This window comes from Elgaria multicarinata, chromosome 18 (genome assembly GCF_023053635.1).
Source record: "Elgaria multicarinata webbii isolate HBS135686 ecotype San Diego chromosome 18, rElgMul1.1.pri, whole genome shotgun sequence".
NCBI lineage: Eukaryota > Metazoa > Chordata > Lepidosauria > Squamata > Anguidae > Elgaria > Elgaria multicarinata.
This window is the reverse complement of record NC_086188.1, coordinates 2,268,048-2,287,559: the sequence shown is the minus strand read 5'-3', so window position 1 is coordinate 2,287,559 and position 19,512 is coordinate 2,268,048. Positions and strand designations below refer to the sequence as shown.

At 46.8% G+C, this 19,512-nt stretch overlaps 1 protein-coding gene across 1 annotated transcript; it reads left to right on the top strand.

The window, feature by feature from the left end:
• The first annotated feature begins 8,739 nt into the window (after nucleotides 1-8,739).
• CMKLR1 (chemerin chemokine-like receptor 1) lies at nucleotides 8,740-10,442 on the top strand. The gene has a single exon (XM_063143790.1). It carries the CDS (start codon nucleotides 8,743-8,745, stop codon nucleotides 9,829-9,831), a length of 1,089 nt encoding a protein of 362 aa, XP_062999860.1. The 5' UTR covers nucleotides 8,740-8,742; the 3' UTR covers nucleotides 9,832-10,442.
• Nucleotides 10,443-19,512: the final 9,070 nt, after the last annotated feature.

The following is a 19,512-nucleotide window of genomic DNA, read 5'->3' as shown; positions in this document are numbered from 1 at the left end:
TTGGCCTGTGCCTGCAGCGTACAAATACATAAAGGAGCTGTGGCAAGCGTTCCAGGGCACAGAATGTGCAGGAATGAAAGATGTTCATTCCCAAAAGTGCACCTGGTGCTGAGTTAAAGGGCCATCTCTGCAGAGACATGAACAGGTCATAAATTAAATTCCTCCCTCCATGAGCAAAGTGGTTCTTTTAAGAGGTCTTTGCTCTTTTTCTTTCCACCTCTTTTTTTTACCTTTTCTTTTGCATTTAGGGCTTCTGCACAGACCCAAATCAATTTGGGATTCAAATATCTTGGCTTGAAAAGCAGGATCCAATTTCATTTGGGTGGGTGGGTGTCCCAGCTGGTCAAAAGAGGGTGTTGCTTTGGGCGAGGATAGATTCAGAAGCCTAGAAAGTCTGAATTTTACAAAACATGTACTATGGAGAGGATTGTTGAAGTCTTGGGTGGCTGATCCCACCGGGACCCTTCCATATGATGGCAGGGCCTTCCCTCTAGCAACCCAGCCGGAAGCAGGTGGGGTAATAAGTCACTGCAGGACCAGGGTGAGTGCTCTGTGTTCCTTTCCCAATTGCTTTTGGTTTCCCTCCCTTCCAGCTTGTAAATAGCCAGTAGCTTGGTCGCCTCTGGCGAATATGAGTCATTCCCAGGTGACCAGGAAGAGAAAAGCGTCTGAATATTGGAAGATTGCAGGCTTAGCTGGTTGGAAAGGGTCAAGTGACCAGGAGGCAGCAAGTGAGGGAGGTCTACTTGTTTCCTGCATGAGGCCTGGCACTGGAGGGCAGTCAGGAAGCAAAACAGAGACCTGGTCAGAGGCAGCCCTTGAAGATCCAAGGACAACTCCTAGGCGGCAGAGATAGATGTATGGATTTTGTTTAATCCATTTTGCAGATTTTCAGGTGAGTTTTTTTCAGTCAACTTCTCATTGACGGAATCAGATATTTCTACCGTGTCCAGTGCAATTTATGTAACTTTTGCAGGCATGTAACGTTTTGCATATTTTTCTGAGCTCAGTGAACTATCAATGCTGGCTGATACACCCACTCCCACACAGGCACTCACACAACTTGGGGGCAAATTGCACGTTATTCAAGCTTGTTTATGGAAAGCATGCTTGAATTCTCCAGTTCTATGTTGAAGAAAAGGGAGCCATGGAATATTTTAAGAACATAAGAACATAAGTGCCCTAATGCTGGATCAGACCAAGGGTCCATGTAGTCCAACACAGTGACCAACCAGCTGTCGACCAGGGACCAACAAAGCAGGACATGGTGCAACAGCACCCTCCCACCCATGTTCCCCAGCAACTGGTGCACACAGGCTTCCTGCCTCGGATAATGGAGGTAGCACATAACCATCAGGGCTAGTAGCCACTGAGAGCCTCCTCCAGGAATTTATCCACCCCCCTTTTAAAGCCATCCAAATTGGTGGCAGTCACTACATCTTGTGGTCCTGAGTTCCATAATTTAACCATCTAGTTTCTGGTTCAACATCGCCCCATCCCTAGATAGCGGTTGCCTCTAAAGTTAAAATAAACAGCACCCTTAGGGGCAAATATCAGCAGAGTGGGGCCAGATTCAGTAGGAAGCCTCCCTTCATTGGGTGCACATCTTGGCTGCCTTTTCTCCCAAATCAAAGGGGCTGGTTTAAGCAGGCTCTTTAAAAAGCACAATGTGTAATTTGGTTCTTTGGTTCCTAATCATACAGGATCATGCAGGCCTCCCCTACTACATAATTAGTAATGTTTCTGAGACCAGTAAGTAACTTAAACGTGTAAAAAGCAGGAGTTCAAGTGTCTTTATCCACACAGGAGTTAAAGGGCAGAGCTGCCTGTTCAACCTTGCCTGAGTTCAAAATATGGCAGGCGTTAACTTATTGCTGACCTGGGATTTGGGAGCTGTGAGAAATGGTTCCAGCCTGGGATGAACGCGTTTTCAGCAGGAGCAGGAATTGGCTGCAGATATTGGCACAATGGCACAACATAGCAAGACCCGGCTTTGCGTAGGGTGAGATGATGTCACTGCCGGACCTCCAAGGCAAGGAGAGATTTAACAGAGAGATTTAACAGAGAGATATCTACAAACGAGAAGGATCTTGGAATTGTTGTAGATTGCAAGCTGAATATGAGCCAACAGTGCGATATGGCTGCAAGAAAGGCCAATGCTATTTTGGGCTGCATTAATAGAAGTATAGCTTCCAAATCACGGGAGGTACTGGTTCCTCTCTATTCGGCCCTGGATAGGCCTCATCTAGAGTATTGCGTCCAGTTCTGGGCCACACAATTCAAGAAGGATGCAGACAAGCTGGAGCGTGTTCAGAGGAGGGCAACCAGGATGATCAGGGGTCTGGAAACAAAGCCCTATGAAGAGAGACTGAAAGAACTGGGCATGTTTAGCCTGGAGAAGAGAAGATTGAGGGGAGACATGATAGCACTCTTCAAATACTTGAAAGGTTGTCACACAGAGGAGGGCCAGGATTTCTTCTTGATCCTCCCAGAGTGCAGGACACGGAATAATGGGCTCAAGTTAAAGGAAACCAGATTCCAGCTGGACATCAGGAAAAACTTCCTGACTGTTAGAGCAGTACGACAATGGAACCAGTTTCCTAGGGAGGTTGTGGGCTCTCCCACACTAGAGGCATTCGAGAGGCAGCTGGACAACCATCTGTCAGGGATGCTTTAGGGTGGATTCCTGCATTGAGTGGGGGGTTGGACTCGATGGCCTTGTAGGCCCCTTCCAACTCTGCTATTCTATGATTCTATGATGTGCTGCTTGCCTGGTTTTGTCTTGGCCTCACAGCTTTGGCTGTTCCTCTTTTTTCCCTTCTTCCTCCAGCTCCCACCAAATATTAGACAGCGTTTGCGTTGAGCCGGGGATGTTGAGCACACAAAAGCAGATCTCCCAGTACCAGCTCTGCACACATCCTTATCTCCTTCTGGAAAGTAATGACTTTGGAAAACAAACAGAGAGAAGTGTCTAATGTATCTGGAAAGATAAACAGGCTCTCAGGCTCAGATTGTCAGTCCCTGGTGGGCTGCTGGGATGGAAGAGGCGACTAGGGAGGAGACAGTGGGGGAATAAGGCAGAGCCATAATTGGGAGACCGTCTGGGGCTGTGGTCCTTGCTGTTTTAGTCCCAGATAAATAGAATGAAGATTTGGTTCCTCTGAATTTTGTACCGTACCATTTCAGTCCCAAGTGGTGGTTTATATTGTTACCTTGATTAAGACCACCACCACCACCAAATGCTTCCCTTCATGTAGTAAACTAGCAAGTCAGGGAGAGGGTTGCATGAAACGTCTTGCCCTGATGTGCTAGCTTTCTACGCGAAGAGAGTTATCTTACCGGTGAGAGTGTTCAAAAATGCAACCCCCCTCCACCTGCAACCTGAAGCAGTGCAGTCCAGAATTCTGTGGCCTCAGTCTGCCACGTCATTCTGTACAATGGGTAGAGTGGACCTGAATTTCAGCAAATGCAGCGATGGGAAGGCCACAGTCATATGACTGTTCGGCAGGGCTGTGCAGAAAAAGGTGCACAGGAATGATCCTTTCTGTTGAGCAGGCTGGAGCAGGGGCCCGTCATTCTGATGGGAAGGAGGACCAGTCTGACACACCATCCTTCCCAAGAATACAGTATTCTCCACACCTGTCTCATGAAGGTGTGTGTATTCGAGAGGAGGGGAGAGGGAGAGAGAGAGACAGGTAGAGAGAGAGAGAGGTGGAGAGAGAGAGCGTACATCACTGGGACTGTGTGTGCAGTGTGTGCACGTAAAAGCAGTGGAGGGAGGCTGCTGGCTCTAAATTCGGCAGGGTTCTGAATCCATTCTGGATTTCATCCAGAACCAGCCAGAATGCTAAAGGGCAGTAAGAGAAGACTCCATGGACGTATTGATGCCCACCGGCACCATACTGGAGACCCCAGTTCTAAGTAGCCTAGAAGTGGGCTATTATTTATTTATTTATTTATTTATTTAAAACATTTATATCCCGCCCTATATCATTAAGATCTCAGAGCAGTGTACAGATAAAAGCATACAGTATAAATTAGGCACAGTGCTCCCTTGTTGTTGTTTTTTATTATTTATTTATTTATTATATTTTTATACCGCCCAATAGCTGAAGCTCTCTGGGCGGTTGTTTGTCCCGTCTGGTATTTCGGAGGTAGATTTCTCCTGGATATGGAGGTTTCATTTAGTTATCATGGTTCAATGCCTGCATTGAGCAGGAGGTTGGACTCGATGGCCTTGTAGGTCCCTTCCAACTCTGCTATTCTATGAACCCCTTTTGAACTTGGGGGGGGGATTTTTAGTGGTTGGTGTCAAAGTGCGGCCAGCGAGAAGCAAAGTTTTTTTTTCTGCCATTGAAAGGGGGGAAAGTCAGAAATCGTACCCAGCTTGCTCAACTCCTATGGGATATCTAACATAGCTCTTTGCATCCCACTCAATATTCCTTAATTGAACCCATATAATAATTTAGAAACAAGATCTTGTGTGGGTTTTGATGCTTGTCGCTGACTTTCCTGAGAAGGCCAATATAAACATAATCATGTTTTCTTTTGCACATACAAAGGCTCATTCATTAAGGAGGGTGATGTAACCCTTGGAGGCCATCCTCCATGCTTAGCTTCAACATATGAAGCGTTGACGGCAGAAAGTCTGAAGGCAGATGGGTGTGAAGCGGAAAACACGCCGGCCTCATCCAGCCATAGGGAAGAACTCGGCCATCTCCCCATCGAGGGACTGGGCCGTCCCTGTGTCCACCGTGTTTTATGAGTGTTGTCAGGGATACAGGCCAGCTAGCAGGAGTTTAAGACTTCCAGCCAGATGTTCCTTCCACATCTGCTCACCATTTCCATTAACCACACGCCCGGACCGCCTTGTAACCAAATTCCAAGAAAGAAGCCAGTTTGCATGCTGAATCGGGATTGTCTCCGCTACTTTCAAGTTCTGACGGCGGCACCTTTTCCCCTTCGCACCACCCGCCCCACCCATCCAAACTCTGGGAGGTTGGCCGGGTCACAGATGCAGAAGGAACAGGTTTATGCAAGTCAGTGTGGATTCTTGGTTGTTGTGGTTTTGTTTTTAAAGTTCCTCTCTGCACAAATCCAGTTTGACAGGGAGGGAGCAGCCCAAGCCGAAGCTCAAGGAATGATTTCATGCTTAGCATTTATACCAATCTTCGTCACATTCATGGACTTTCATGTGAATTGTCTGCATTGGATTGCCATTGTGGCGATGAAGTCTCCAACTCCTAGTTAATGCCAGTTAATTTTCTTTAATTACAAAAAGTCTCAAGAAAGAACAAATATCAGGAGGGATAGGAACCCAAGTGAGGAGTCCATGGGCACATTGGAAACCCCAAGGGCAGTCCATTCCCAGGTGGCCTCCTGGGCTAGCAAGCTAGAGGATCAGCTGGGCAGAAGATGCAGGACATGGAATAACGGGCTCAAGTTAAAGGAAACCAGATTTCAGCTGGACATCAGGAAAAACTTCCTGACTGTTAGAGCAGTACGACAATGGAATCAGTTGCCTAGTGAGGTTGTGGGCTCTCCCACACTAGAGGCCTTCAAGAGGCAGCTGGACAACCATCTGTCAGGGATGCTTTAGGGTGGATTCCTGCATTGAGCAGGGGGTTGGACTCTATGGCCTTGTAGGCCCCTTCCAACTCTGCTATTCTATGATTCTATGCTTGTGGTATTTTAGTTGGTTGTCTGTAGAGGGAGATGATTCCTGAAGCAACCAAACTGTCCAGCGTTTATTGCCTTGGGCTCTGTTGTTTCAGAGGGTGGATTGAATCAGTGGAGAAGGTCTTGAGGTCTACCTCACCCTCGGATGCCTGCCTGGTCTTACGGTCTTCTACAGGCCTTCTACCACAGACCCATGGTGTGGACTGGAGAGGTTAATTGGGAGAGGGGAGTGAAGTAAGTGATGGGCCCCCTTGCGGGGAAGGGACTGCTTGACAGGTTTTCCGTGTCTTTTGTTTCACTGCCCACCAAGGTGAGGGACCTGTTCTGCTTTGCCAGTGTCGGGCTGTTCCCCTGGAAAATGAGAGATCTTTCCTTACAAAATCTCTTTGATGTTATTCCCTGGTACTGTGAGCTGGGCACACCTGCCTCCCCCGATTTACTCCAAGGAGTTCTGTCCAAATTATTAGCTGTGCGGCCAGTGGGATTGTTGCAGAAGGCTGAGTATGGTGTGCCGCCGTTTTTTAATTAAAAAGGAAACGTTTGGGTGTTTGCTTGGTAACCAGCGATGGTGGCGATCATTGGCTGAGTCAGGAGGCTGCTAAATCGGGATTTCCTGTCTGGTGTTTGAGCAAACATGCTGAGACAGCGGCCTGCCTTGCTTGCCACGCACGACAGAGACTTCTCAAACTTTGTCACAACCTGCAGCAAACAGTTGCAGAGGTTAGAATTGAGAACCGAAGCGACTTTGCTTTCAGTTTTCAATACCTTGTAATGCTCCCATCCTCCGCCTCACATCCAAGCCACCAGCCCTAAAACTTTGCTGTGAAATTTCAGCCGATTGATCGGAACTTTTTGCTGCCCTAAAAAGTCCTTGTGAGCCTTGTAGGAACTTCCAGATTTAACTCAGAATTTCCCTTTAGGCAAAATTCAGCAGAAAATCGAAGGAGAAAAAAAGCCAATTCTGACAGCAAACTAGAAAGTTTTCTGGCTCATTTTTCCTCACTTGTGTTGTTCTTTTTTGATCAGGGTAGAACATAGTATTTTATTCATATCTGTATTGTCTTTGACATCAGTTTTGAGTATTGCAAGTGATGCCGTTAGTTATTTCCATTAAAATTTCAAAGCTCACAAGGGCCTTTATTTTAGCAAACTCTCTCTGTGTGTGTGAGTGTGTGTAACACGTTAGTCTTCTATTTATTGTGCATTTAATTATTTACAACGATGCACTCTGCTTGCCAAAGTATTCCCCCACCCCGTTTGTTAAATGACAGCTGGAAAACATTCCTCACATTTCATACACCATTTTTTTTCTTAAAAAAGGCAGCATTCAGCAGACTTTCTACCTCTGGGTAACCCTGTCTGTATTGACTCATCTGTCATAGAGCATGTCCTGCAAAGGATTCTGGGGCACGTTCTAGGGGGCATGCTCAATTCTTACGGGGCATTGACTTTAGCCTGCTGAACCTCACCATAGCACGCCTTAACCGGATACTTAGAACACTCTCAGAGGCTGTTTTGCAGCCACCAGGACCTTTCAGGCTGAGGCCCAACCTGCACTCAGTCCTCTTATCTGCAGGGACACACGGACATTACTTTATAACCTTGAACTGTTCCCTTTATGACCTTCCTCTTATGTAGCCAAGAGCAGAAGGTGCGAGATATTTTATTTATTTATTTATTTATTTATTTATTTATTTATTTATTTATTGCATTTATATACCGCTCCATAGCCGAAGCTCTCTGGGCAGTTATATTATAAACAAAGAAGGCTACATTAATTACAATAATAAGTTGCTAAAGAATAAACAAGTAAGTCTTAAATAGCTGGATCAATATAGGTTCTCTCCTAGCTTTGGCTATTGGGCAGTATAAAAATGTAATAAATGAATAAATACATAATACTCCAAGATCACTTTCTCAATTAATCCCTGCACAATCACAATCATCACATCTCTCTCTCTCTCTCTCTCTCTCTCTCTCTCTCTCTCTCTCAGTTCTCAAACCTAAAATCCTATCCCTGGTCTAAATCCAATCTCATTTTGTCCCTCTCCCATTTTATCTTGATCTAAAGGACAAAGTGGATCAGAGGAGGAGGATTATGTAACCCAGCTTGTGTTCCTCGGAGGAAAAAAGGCGGGATATAAATACAATAATAAATAAATAAAATAAATAAACCATCTTGCATCAAATCCCTGTCTGCCTCACACAGGCATGCACCCCCCCACACACACGTACGTTCCATTCATCCCTCCTTCTCACTCTCTCAGCCAATCAGCTCACACATATGAAAAGCCACCATTCTTCCAGCCACCATAGACATACTCACCATAAAATACTTGAGATATAAGAGGAACACACAACCATAGAGTCGTTATATACAGGTGTGTAATGTCACCTTCTCCTTCCCTTTCAAAAGTGGAAACTTTTGCTTTTGGGCGGAGGGGTGCCTCACCTACAAGCCCTCAACAATATGGAGATGACATTTATTTATTTATTTATTTATTTATTTATTTATTTATTTATTTATTTGCACATCTATACCCTGCCCTATATCAGGGTGGCGTACATGGCTGCATGCAAAGGCTGGTGGGCACACCCAAACACTAATGTATTTATTATTTATTTATTATTGCATTTATAGCCCACCTTTTTTCCTCCAAGGAACCCAAGGCGGCGTACATAAACCCTCCTCCTCTCTATTTCTATCCTCACAACAACGACCCGCCCAGAGAGCTTCGGCTATGGGGCAGTATATAAATTTAATAAATTAATAAATATAAATAAATATACCCTGTGAGGTAGGCTGGGCTGAGAGTCTGTGACTGGCCCAAAATCACCCAGTGGGTTTCCATGTCCGAGGAGGGACTAGAACCCGATCTTCCGACTCCAGTCCAACACTTTAGCCACTACACCACACTGGCTCTACATAGACAGCCACCTACACACCCCATAGCAATCATGATTCACATCACTCCCCCCTCTTCTGGGTTTCCTGGTCCTTATTCACTGTAACTTGCGTTGGCCCAAACTTAACATTTTGACCGATCGGTGTTCCAACAGGCCATGGACATTCCTGAAAATGCTTCGACTGCGTATGAAGACTACTATTACCTGGATCATTTCGTGATCACTCAATCGATCCCTACCCAGGAACCCGCCTCTGACATTGAACCCATCGTTCAAATCCTGACTGTCATTGTCTACAGTGTGACCTGCCTCCTGGGCTTACTGGGCAACGGCTTGGTCATTGCAATAATCACGCTCAGGATGAAGAAGTCCGTCAACGCCATCTGGTTCCTCAACTTGGCCGCTGCCGACTTCCTCTTCAACGTCTTCCTGCCCTTGAACATCGCCTACACAGCCATGAACTACCACTGGGCCTTTGGCAGAACCATGTGTAAAGTCAACTCCTTGCTTCTCAACCTCAATATGTACACCAGTGTGTTCTTGTTGACAGTCATCAGCTTTGATCGTTGCATCTCGGTGGTTTTCCCAGTTTGGTCCCAAAACCACCGGAATCCGAAGGTGGCGTGGTTGCTTTGCGTCCTCATCTGGGCTCTCGGCTTTTCAATGAGTTCCCCCTCCCTTTTTTTCCGAGACGTCAGAACGGATCAAGACCGTATCATTTGTTTTAACAACTTCTCCTTGTCCTGGTCTCCTTCTGACAACCAGCTCGGTGAAATGAGACATACAATAGTAACTGTCGTTCGGTTCCTGGTTGGCTTCATCGTTCCGATGACCGTTATCACGGCATGTTATGGCATTATGATTTTCCGGCTGAAAAGGAACCGTCGCACCAAGATCAAAAAGCCGTTGAGGATCATCATTGCCATTATAATGACCTTCTTCTTATGTTGGTGTCCCTACCATGCACTCAACCTCTTGGAAACCCAACACCGCTCCGTCTCAAAGGACAAGGTTCATGCTTTATTCAGCATTGCAGTGCCAATTGTCACATCCATTGCGGTTTCCAACAGTTGCATGAACCCTGTCCTTTACGTCTTCATGGGCCAAGATTTCAAAAAGTTTAAGATGACTGTCCTGTCCAGGCTGGCGAATGCACTGAGTGAGGACACTGTTCACTCATCTCTCCCACGCAGGAGCTTCACAAAACCTTCTTCAATGACTGAAAAGGAAACCATGTTACTCTGAGCACTGGAACGTGAGAACATAACGTGATGGCTCAGACCCAGGGCCCATCTAGTCCAGCATTCTGTTCACACAGTGACTGACCAGCTGTTGACTAGGAACCCACAAGCAGGACATAAGTGCTGTAGCACCCTCCCATCCATGTTCCCCAGCAACTGGTGTACATAGACTTACCACCTCTGCTGCTAGAGGTAGCGTATAGCTACCAGGACTAGTAGCCAGGACTTTGTCTACCCCCCTTTTAAAGCCATCCAAATTGATGGCCCCCATTACATCTTGCAGGCCCGGCTCAAGGCAGTCCGTGCCTGAAGTAAGATATGTCACACCATCGCCTCCCACCCCCAAAATTATGGCCTCCTCCTTGGCCTCCCCGCCTTCAAGAAGTAGCTTCTCACTGTTCCATGTGGGCAGACATGCAGGAGATGACCATCCCTGGGTTCTCGAATACTTATTCTGGGCTATCCAATTTTTCCCAACAGAGGAATAGATTCTAATGGAAGCTCTCTCTGTGTGTGTATTCCCCACACACACACACACTATAAATTGTGCTTCAGGGATTCGTTGTTTCATCTAACCTGTCCAGCAACTTTCTTGCTCTTCTTGTTGTCTTTTTGGTGAGGTTTCATAGTCAATTAATAAATCTTTTCTATAAAACGTGGGTTGAGCCGTTCTGTCTATCCAATTTCATGCACAGTTAATTTGGGAGATAATTCATGATTCCCCTCACCCCTCCTGACTGGACTGCGGCAGTGAGGAGAAACCAGCATCGGACTTACGTATCTAGCAAAATCATTTTGAATTGTACATGGAAAGAGACTGTGATTTAGGCCGCCTCTGTGAAAGCTTCTGGTGCCCCACTCCCACAGGTATGGCACACCACCATGTCCTCCATCTGCTCCAACTTCTGAACAGTTTCCAAGTGTTTCTGTTTCCCCTTATTATTTTGCCTCCAGAAAACAGTATTTTAAAGTACTTATGGAATATATTTCTGGTGAAGTGGACAGAATATCAATTTCTCCTTCTCCGCATTTTAAGATTGTGGGTTTTCCCCTCCTGAAGTAACGTTATCTGAAGGGAAAATGAGTTTTTAAAGCCTCTTCTGAGGCAAAATTGTATTCCCCTTTGGGATGTCAAAGCCTATTCTGAGGTAAAAGTTCCCCTCTGAGGGAAAATAAAGCTATTTAATCAAGTCTCTTCTACGGTAAAAGTTCCTCTCCAAAGGGAAAGAAAGACCTGGTTTGCCCAGTCCAATCCCTTAACTTATGTGGATATCTTGTGGTAATTTTTGAAGCCGCCATCTTTTCGGTGGCTGCTTCCAACAGCACAGTCATGGAACCTTCCGGGTCTCCATGGGTGCTGTCACTTGCTTCTCTGTAGCCTTGCATGGGCGCAGCAGGCGTCTCACCCTGGGGTGCTGCAAACAACAGCAAGCAACTGTTAGTACCGCCGTGCTTTTTAATCTGAACAGTGTTGAGCATGTTTTAGCTAATTAAGCAAAATGTCACAGGAAGAGGCCCAAGCTTGGTTCACTGGGAAGGAGATGAGGAGGCAACAAATGTTGTGAGGCGCTGAGGGAGCCAGCTGGATTTCCACTGGGAAAGCAGAGCCCTTTGAGGTTGAGGATGTTGGAGAATCCACAACCCTGATTTTCGGAGCTCTTCGAGTAAGAAGAGTCCCCTTGCCAGAAGGCCACTCTGCGAAGAGCAGCCACTTATTCCCCAGAGAAATGAACTGAAAGAGTTGCTACTAACAGTGATCCTGCAGTTCTAGATAAAGACGCTTATCTGGTAACTCCACCTTATATTGTTAACAGCAGCCGACCAAGAGGGAGTAAGATGGCAATCTTAAGAGTCCCACTCCCAAGAAGGGAAAAGGTGATATTATACTTAGTAATGACCAATGGATGAACCCAGACCAGGTACAGATCCATCCTGACCTAGGAAATTTTAATTAGGGTGCAATGAAACATGTGGATGCAAAAAATGGTGAATGCTATTTTGTGCTGCATTAATAGAAGTATACCTTCCAAATGGTGAGAGGGACTGGTTCCCCTCTATTTGGCACTAGTTAGGCCTCATCTTGAGTATTGTGTCCAATTCTGGGAGCCACACTTCAAGAAAGATGCAGATAAGCTGGAGTGGGTTCAGAGGAGGGCAGGGAGGATGTTCAGGGGTCTGGAAACAAAGAGAGACTGAAAGAGCGGGATATGTTTAGCCTTGAGAAGAGAAGACTGATAGCACCCTTCAAGGACATGAAAGGTTGTCACAAAAAAGGTGGGCCAGGATCTCTTCTTGATCCTCCCAGAGTGCAGGACACGGAATCATGGGCTCGAGACAGGAAGCCAGATTCCGGCTGGACATCAGGAAAAACGTCCTGACTGTTAGAGCAGTGCGACAGTGGAACCATCAACCTAGGAAGGTGGTGGGCTCTCCCACCATAGAGGTCTTCAAGATGTAGCTAGAGAGCCATCTGTCAGGGATGCTTGAAGGTGGATTCCTGCATTGAGCAGGGGGTTGGACTCAATGGCCTTATAGGCCCCTTCCAGCTCAACTATTCTATGATTCCATGATTTTGCTTTCAGTCCTTGAAGGGATTCTTATTCCATCCCAAGCGCGTGCAAGATATAATCTCCAGCCCTTTCTGCTGGAGTGAATTTCCACCAGATAAACTACACGTAACACAGTTGTGTGGCATGATTGATAAAACACACAACAACACAGCTGGCTGCCTCGTTGTAAGACAGAACATGTCCCAATTTGAAAGGAAGCCTCTATCCTGCAACCTCTTCTGACCTAGCACACAGCCAGAGAGGGCATATTCACCTCGCAGAGGATTCTGGGAATTTTAGCTTGGTCAGTACGCCAACAATTCTCAGTGTCACTGATCCCTAACCTCACCACTCACAGCACTACAATTCCCAATGTTCCCTGGGAAAAGAGAATGACCTTTAAACCATTTTAAGTTTGTAGCAGGCATGAATGGACACACGCGTCATTGCAAAGCGGAAAATACAGTCTTGTCCCTTCAGTATTTATTTTCACTGATTTGGGGGAGTTTTCAAGTGGCCAGGACTTACAACACCGAGGCTTCATCTGCGGCGATCTGGGCACAGTCGAGGGAGGAAAGATATTGAACTGTTTAGGCTGCAAGCTTTGGCCAGAAAATGAAACGGGCTCAGTTTTGAACCAAAGCGATTCAGCACCATGGCCAGGACCGTATGCTAAGTAAATCGCAGACCGGTGAGTGCCACCTGTTGGACATTTGGCCCAATAACATGACCTCTGGGGTGGGGAGCACGTTTTGGGAGCACGGTGCTGCCTTTATCCGTTCATCACGCCCAGCACTACTCAGACTGGCAGCCTTGACTCTCCGGGATTTCAGGCAGAAAGCTTTTCCTACCACAACCTGGCAATGCTGGGAACTTGGGGCCTTCTGCATGCAGAACAGACCCTCTTAACACTGCACTTCTGTCCTTCCCCTACATGTAAAGTAAAAGCTGATTCAACTAGGATCATAGGAGCTGCCTTATACAGACTCACACTGTTGGTCCATCTAACTCAGTATGGCTAACACTGACTGGCAGCATCAGTCCTCTGGGATTTCAGGTAAGAGTCTCTTCTAGCCCTACCTGGAGATGTTGGAGCTTGTACATAGGACCGCCTGCCTGCAACACAGGGCCCCCACCACTAAGCTGTCATTCTTCCCTATATAAGAAGCTTTTCTACTCAAAGCATTTATCATGTGCTTGTCATTCATAGAATCATAGAATCATAGAATCATAGAATAGCAGAGTTGGAAGGGGCCTACAAGGCCATCGAGTCCAACCCCCTGCTCAATGCAGGAATCCACTCTAAAGCATCCCCGACAGATGCTTGTCCAGCTGCCTCTTGAAGGCCTCCAGTGTGGGAGAGCCCACAACCTCCCTAGGTAACTGATTCCATTGTCACACTGCTCTAACAGTCAGGACGTTTTTCCTGATGTCCAGCTGGAATCTGGCTTCCTTTAACTTGAGCCTGTTATTCCGTGTCCTGCACTCTGGGAGGATCGAGAAGAGATCCTGGCCCTCCTCTGTGTGACAACCTTTTAAGTATTTGAAGAGTGCTATCATGTCTCCCCTCAATCTCCTCTTCCTAATCACGCTGCTTTATGGCTACTTTAGACAATGCCGTGACTCCTCAGTATTGCTTCTGCTGTTCAACAGCGTGTTCAGCAACTTTTTATTTATTTTTTAGAGCAGGAAAAGTGCAGTATTTATTTATTTATTTATTACATTTATATACCGCCCCACAGCTGAAGCTCTCTGGGCAGTTCACAAAAGCTAAAAACAGTGAACATTAAAAGTATACAAAATTTAAAAACCATCAGAGACATAAAAACAACAGTATAAAAACAGCAGCAGCCATTTAAAAACAACAGTTCTGGGGTCCGTTAAAAAACAAACGTAGCGTTGTTCAATGCCGTTAAATGCCTGGGAGAAGAGAAAAGTCTTGATCTGGCGCCTGAAAGATAACAATGTTGGCGCCAGGCGAGCCTCACCAGGGAGATCATTCCATAATTGGGGGGCCACCACTGAGAAGGCCCTCTCCCTGGTTGCCATCCTCCAAGCTTCCCTCGGAGTAGGCACTTGGAGGAGGACCTTATATGTTGAGTGCAGTGTACGGGTAGGTTCATGTCAGGAGAGGCGTTCCGTCAGGTATTGTGGTCCCAAGCCATATTGCAAAAGGAAAATGTCTTCTGGACAAGCTGCTGTATAAAGGCACAGGAGCAGAGCCCAGCATGAAAAGTTGGCAACCTTTCTGCCGCTGCACCGTATGCCCTTCCTACAGTGTCCTAGTACTTCGCGTGATCCGCGGGCATTAAGGAATAAGCTGTTCAAGGTCTCCAGGAGATTGTGCCGGCCTGTTCCTTTCTCTCTAGATATTAACACATTGATTATCTTTTCCTCTGAAATCCAGTCCACCTGTTTTTAAGCAGCAGGCAGGCAGGCGGGAGGGAATTCACTCATTCTTCATTTGGCAGCTACAGGGAGCCTTTGTTTGCTCTCTTTCCACTGTACATAATATTTAATTAAGTGCTAAAAGGTACGGTCCCAGAATCCTATTAACTCAACATGCATAGAGGTCAAAAGCTTGTCTAAACCATGCTGAAAGAACAGAAGGTTTTTACAGCTGGCAGGAGAGTGAGCGAGCTGTCCTCTGCCTGTACCCACTGCTGAAAAATGTCACTCACAAACACGCACGTCCTCCCTGAGAACCACCAGTCACTGTGGAAAGCACCAGTGAGGAAGCTCTGTCTCTGACTGAGTTACTGGAAAAACTCAATTTGCAGCCCCTACCCCAGTGAAGTCCAAATCTAAGTTCGGAGAGCAGAATGGACAATTAAGGGAGCAAGCCTATCGATTGCACCGTCAGTGATCAGAAGGCCCCCAACGTGGAGGCGTCTGATCATCCAATGCAGGGTGGGAACAGCAGCAGAGGTGATCTTTGCCTCCCCATCTTCCTGCCCTGCATTTTTTTTGCTAGATGGGCTTTTTGCCCATCTAGCAATGGTTCTTCAAAGGGGAGGGAAGTCTCCTCTCCTCCCACCCACTGGAACACCCCTTTCCTCCTCCTCCAAGGTCGCTTTTCCAAACTTGGAGGGGAGCCAGTGGGGTTCTTTCTGTGTTGGATGCGAGGGGCCAGTGAGTCAGATCTCCAAGCCATCCTATGGTTCTTGGGATACCTATCCAGGGACCATGGGATTGCTCTCTGCATCTGCTTCTTTGCCTACAAGCTAGCTTTCTTCCATAAGCTAGCTTTCAAAAGAATTCATGGATTCATTTAAACTAGCTGGACAAAATGAGGCATTATTTATCTAAACCCTTTCCATACCATCTTTCATCCTCATGAATACTAAGGTGGTATACAACAGGAATGAATAAAGCTGATGACACAGATCTAAAATTCAGCATTGTGTCTTTCAGTGGAGACAGGCCAGGTCGGTTGGATCCTTCAGGGATCCATCAACACCTAGCTGATCCTGTGTATGATAGGGATATTGTCCTAAGCTGCTGCAGGCCTTACTTTTAACCTCAGGATCCCCAATCTCAACTTGTGTATAGAGGATGCAGGTCAATCATGCATCCCACCAGTTGTCAAACTGCACAATTCAACTGCGTCTTGGATAGCGCAGGGGTAGAGCACGTGTCTTGCATGAAGGAGGTCCCAGTGCCAACGCTTAGCATCTCCAGTTGAAAGAGCCTCAGGGAGCAAGGATGGAAAGCAACCCTTCCTGAGATCCTGGGAAGTGATAGCCAACCAAAACAGTCAATGCTTGGTTAGGTGAGCCAACGATCCGATCCAGTATTGAGTGCTCGTGTTGTTCTTGCCTAGAGGCCTGTCCCTCATCTCATACTATTTCCCCAGCCCGTCTCCTCCTCCAACCCATCATCCTTGCAAACAGCTTTCCCAAACTGATGAGTGGTACATAACCCCTGGGTTAAACCACCAGCATCAAGACCGCTTTGGAAAGCTAATATTTGATTTCTGTCTTTCCGGCTTGTTTGCCTATTTAATATCACACAAACGTCTTCCACATACAAATACGGCTGGCTCTACTGCATGGAACTGTTGCCGCTTACACGCAGGAGAAGGACGGGCCGAGGGTTCCTCCATCACACTGCGATGGCTTCAGAAAGCAGCCTGATGCCTTCACATTGCAGTGGCGTGGAATTTGCACAGTTACTGAGCACAGGCAGGCCTGTGTGAGAATTCTGTGTGCTCCTTGTCCGTGGCCAGCTGGTGGAAAGCACTTGCAATGGCCTGCTGGAATATGGAAACCACAGCGTAAGGACTTTATAGGACTATGCCCTTATCTGGACGGAGATAGCCTAGCTACAGTGATCCATGCTCTGATAACCTCTCGTTTGGATTACTGCAATGTGTTAGACATGGGGCTGCCTTTGAAAATGGTCCGGAAGCTTCAGCTGGTACAAAACAGGGCAGCACGGTTACTAACAGGGACTGGCCGGCGAGGTCACATTACGCCAGTCCTTTTACAACTTCATTGGCTGCCAGTCCAGGTCCGGGCCCGATTCAAAGTGCTGGTGTTAACATTTAAAGCCCTAAACGGCTTGAGGCCAGGCTATCTGAAGGAACGCCTCCTCCCGTATGTACCTGCCCGGACCCTAAGGTCATCCTCAGGGGTCCTTCTCCGCGAGCCCCTGCCAAAGGAAGTGAGGCAGGTGGCTACCAGGAGGAGGGCCTTCTCTGCTGTGGCACCCCGGCTGTGGAATGAGCTCCCTAAGGAGGTTCGCTTGGCACTTAGGTACATTATATGCTTTTAGACACCAGGTGAAGACCTTTTTATTCTCCCAGCATTTTAACAGTCTATAAATTAATTTTAACTTTGCTGTTTTCAATTTGTATTTTCAATTTGTATTTTTGCATTGCTGCTGTTTTTATCTTGGTTGTGCTTTTATATTGTATTTTATATTTTAGTTTTATACTGTTGTTGTTTTTGAATTGTCTTAATTTTGTAAACCACCCAGAGAGCTTCAGCTATTGGGCGGTATAGAAATGCAATAAATAAATAAATATGGTTTCCCTTTTAGCCCTCTAGCCAAAAGCAAGCAACAGGGTTGCACAGAGATCCTGACATATAGTACTTTGCAACATCACTGCTGTTAGATGTTTCTTGCGTTCTGGGAGGTAGAAATTCTGTGCTTGTTTCATAAATTGTTAGACATCCCTCCCTGTCGAGACCTTATCTATGCCACACTGAGGTCCTGACATCTATCTATCCCAATATGCAGTAATTTCTGATGATTCAACAAACAGGCAGGAGATTTCTGCCTCCCTGGTCCAGATATAGGAGGAAAGGAACCTCTCGTGCAAGCACTGAGTCATTACTGACCCTTGGAGGGACGCCAGCTTCCGCTGACGTTTTCTTGGCAGGCCTTATAGCGGGGTGGTTTGCCGTTGCCTTCCCCAGCCGTTATTCCCTTTCCCCCAGCTAGCTGGGTACTCATTTTACCGACCTCGAGAGGATGGAAGGCTGAGTCGACCTGAGCTGGCTGCCTGAAACCAGCTTCCGCTGGGATCGAACTCAGGCCGTGGGGAGAGTTTTGGCTGCAGAAACTGCTGCTTTACCGCGCTGCGCCACACGAGACTCATAGGTCCAGATATAAGAAAATACAATAATGCTGATCTTAAGGAAGCCCTGCAGGATTTCCAAACAGCACTTTTGGCTATTTTGGGCTGGAGGGCTAAAGACGAAAATATGCAGTGTTGCATGGAGATCCTGACATGACGTAGCATTTTTAGAGCAACAGGGGCATCATATTTTCACCTGGACCAGGGGACGGGGCAGATCTCATAAATGATCAGCAATTGCTCAAAGTACGACCTCACCTAGCACCACTGAGATGCTAAGGAGAGACTGTTGCAAGACGTCCCCATGACAGTTGCTTTGCAGCTTCTGGTGACAGCCGGGTGTTCTGCTTTGGTCTATTCTCTCTCGTCTCTCAAGGCGGCCCTGGCGTTGCCTCGATGCCCCGTGAAGGAAGGTCTTGTGAAGCAGAGCTTGGTATGGCTGCATCTGCTCTCTTTCTCTTTCTGCCTTTTCTTTTCCGCCCGGTTCATTTATTCTCTCGACAAGTGGCCGACAATATCTCCCTCTGTATTTGTGTCGGCCTGATGTGTTCGCCCTCTGATATGATCGAGCAAATATTCCGTTCTGCTTATTTAAGAGAGAATTATTAACGACAGCGACAAGATTGCTATCTGGCGGGGAGCAATTTGCATCTGGCTTGGCTTCGTACAGCTGTGGATGGCGTTCCTGTCTTGATGGCATTTTCAAGGGCGTCTCTTGGGAGCGCTTCCATGCCCTTGCTCTGCCTCTTGGGAAGGGTTGCTCACACTCCCATGCTTGCAGGGAGAATGGGGAAGAGTAGATAGTGGAATCTAAGGAACTCTCTGTTCTCAAGGCGACCAGGGGTCTTGAACTGGGGACTTGGACAATAGGAAGTGGGAACTGGCCATCACTGAGCATGGACCAAGGGGGGGAATTGCTGAGGATCCATCCAGGCTGATGGGGGTGGGAGAGATCTTACTAATGTTGGCTTGGACCTAGACAGGAACGAAAGTAATTGATGGACCAGCTTCACCTATGTAGAACTACGCCTCATCTGGGATCATTGGCAATTGAAGCACAGTGTTCCAATCATGTATCAATCGCAATGGTTACTTATTCATGTCTCGGCTCATTTTCAAATGCCGGCATTTACCTTTACGGCTTAGGACTGTTCACCTGTATCGTAGAATCATAGAATAGCAGAGTTGGAAGGGGCCAATAAGGCCATCGAGTCCAACCCCCCACTCAATGCAGGAATCCACCCTAAAGCATCCCTGACAGATGGCTGTCCAGCTGCCTCTTGAAGGCCTCAAGTGTGGAAGAGCCCACAACCTCCCTAGGTCATGGGTTCCACTGTCTTACTGCTCTAACAGTCAGGAAGTTTTTTCTGATGTCCAGCCGGAATCTGGCTTCCTGTAACTTGAGCCTTTTATTCTGTGTCCTGCACTCTGGGAGGATCGAGAAGAGATCCTGGCCCTCCTCTGTGTGACAACCTTTTAAGTATTTGAAGAGGGCTATCATGTCTTCCCCTCAATCTTCTCTTCTCCAGGCTAAACATACCCAGTTGTTTCA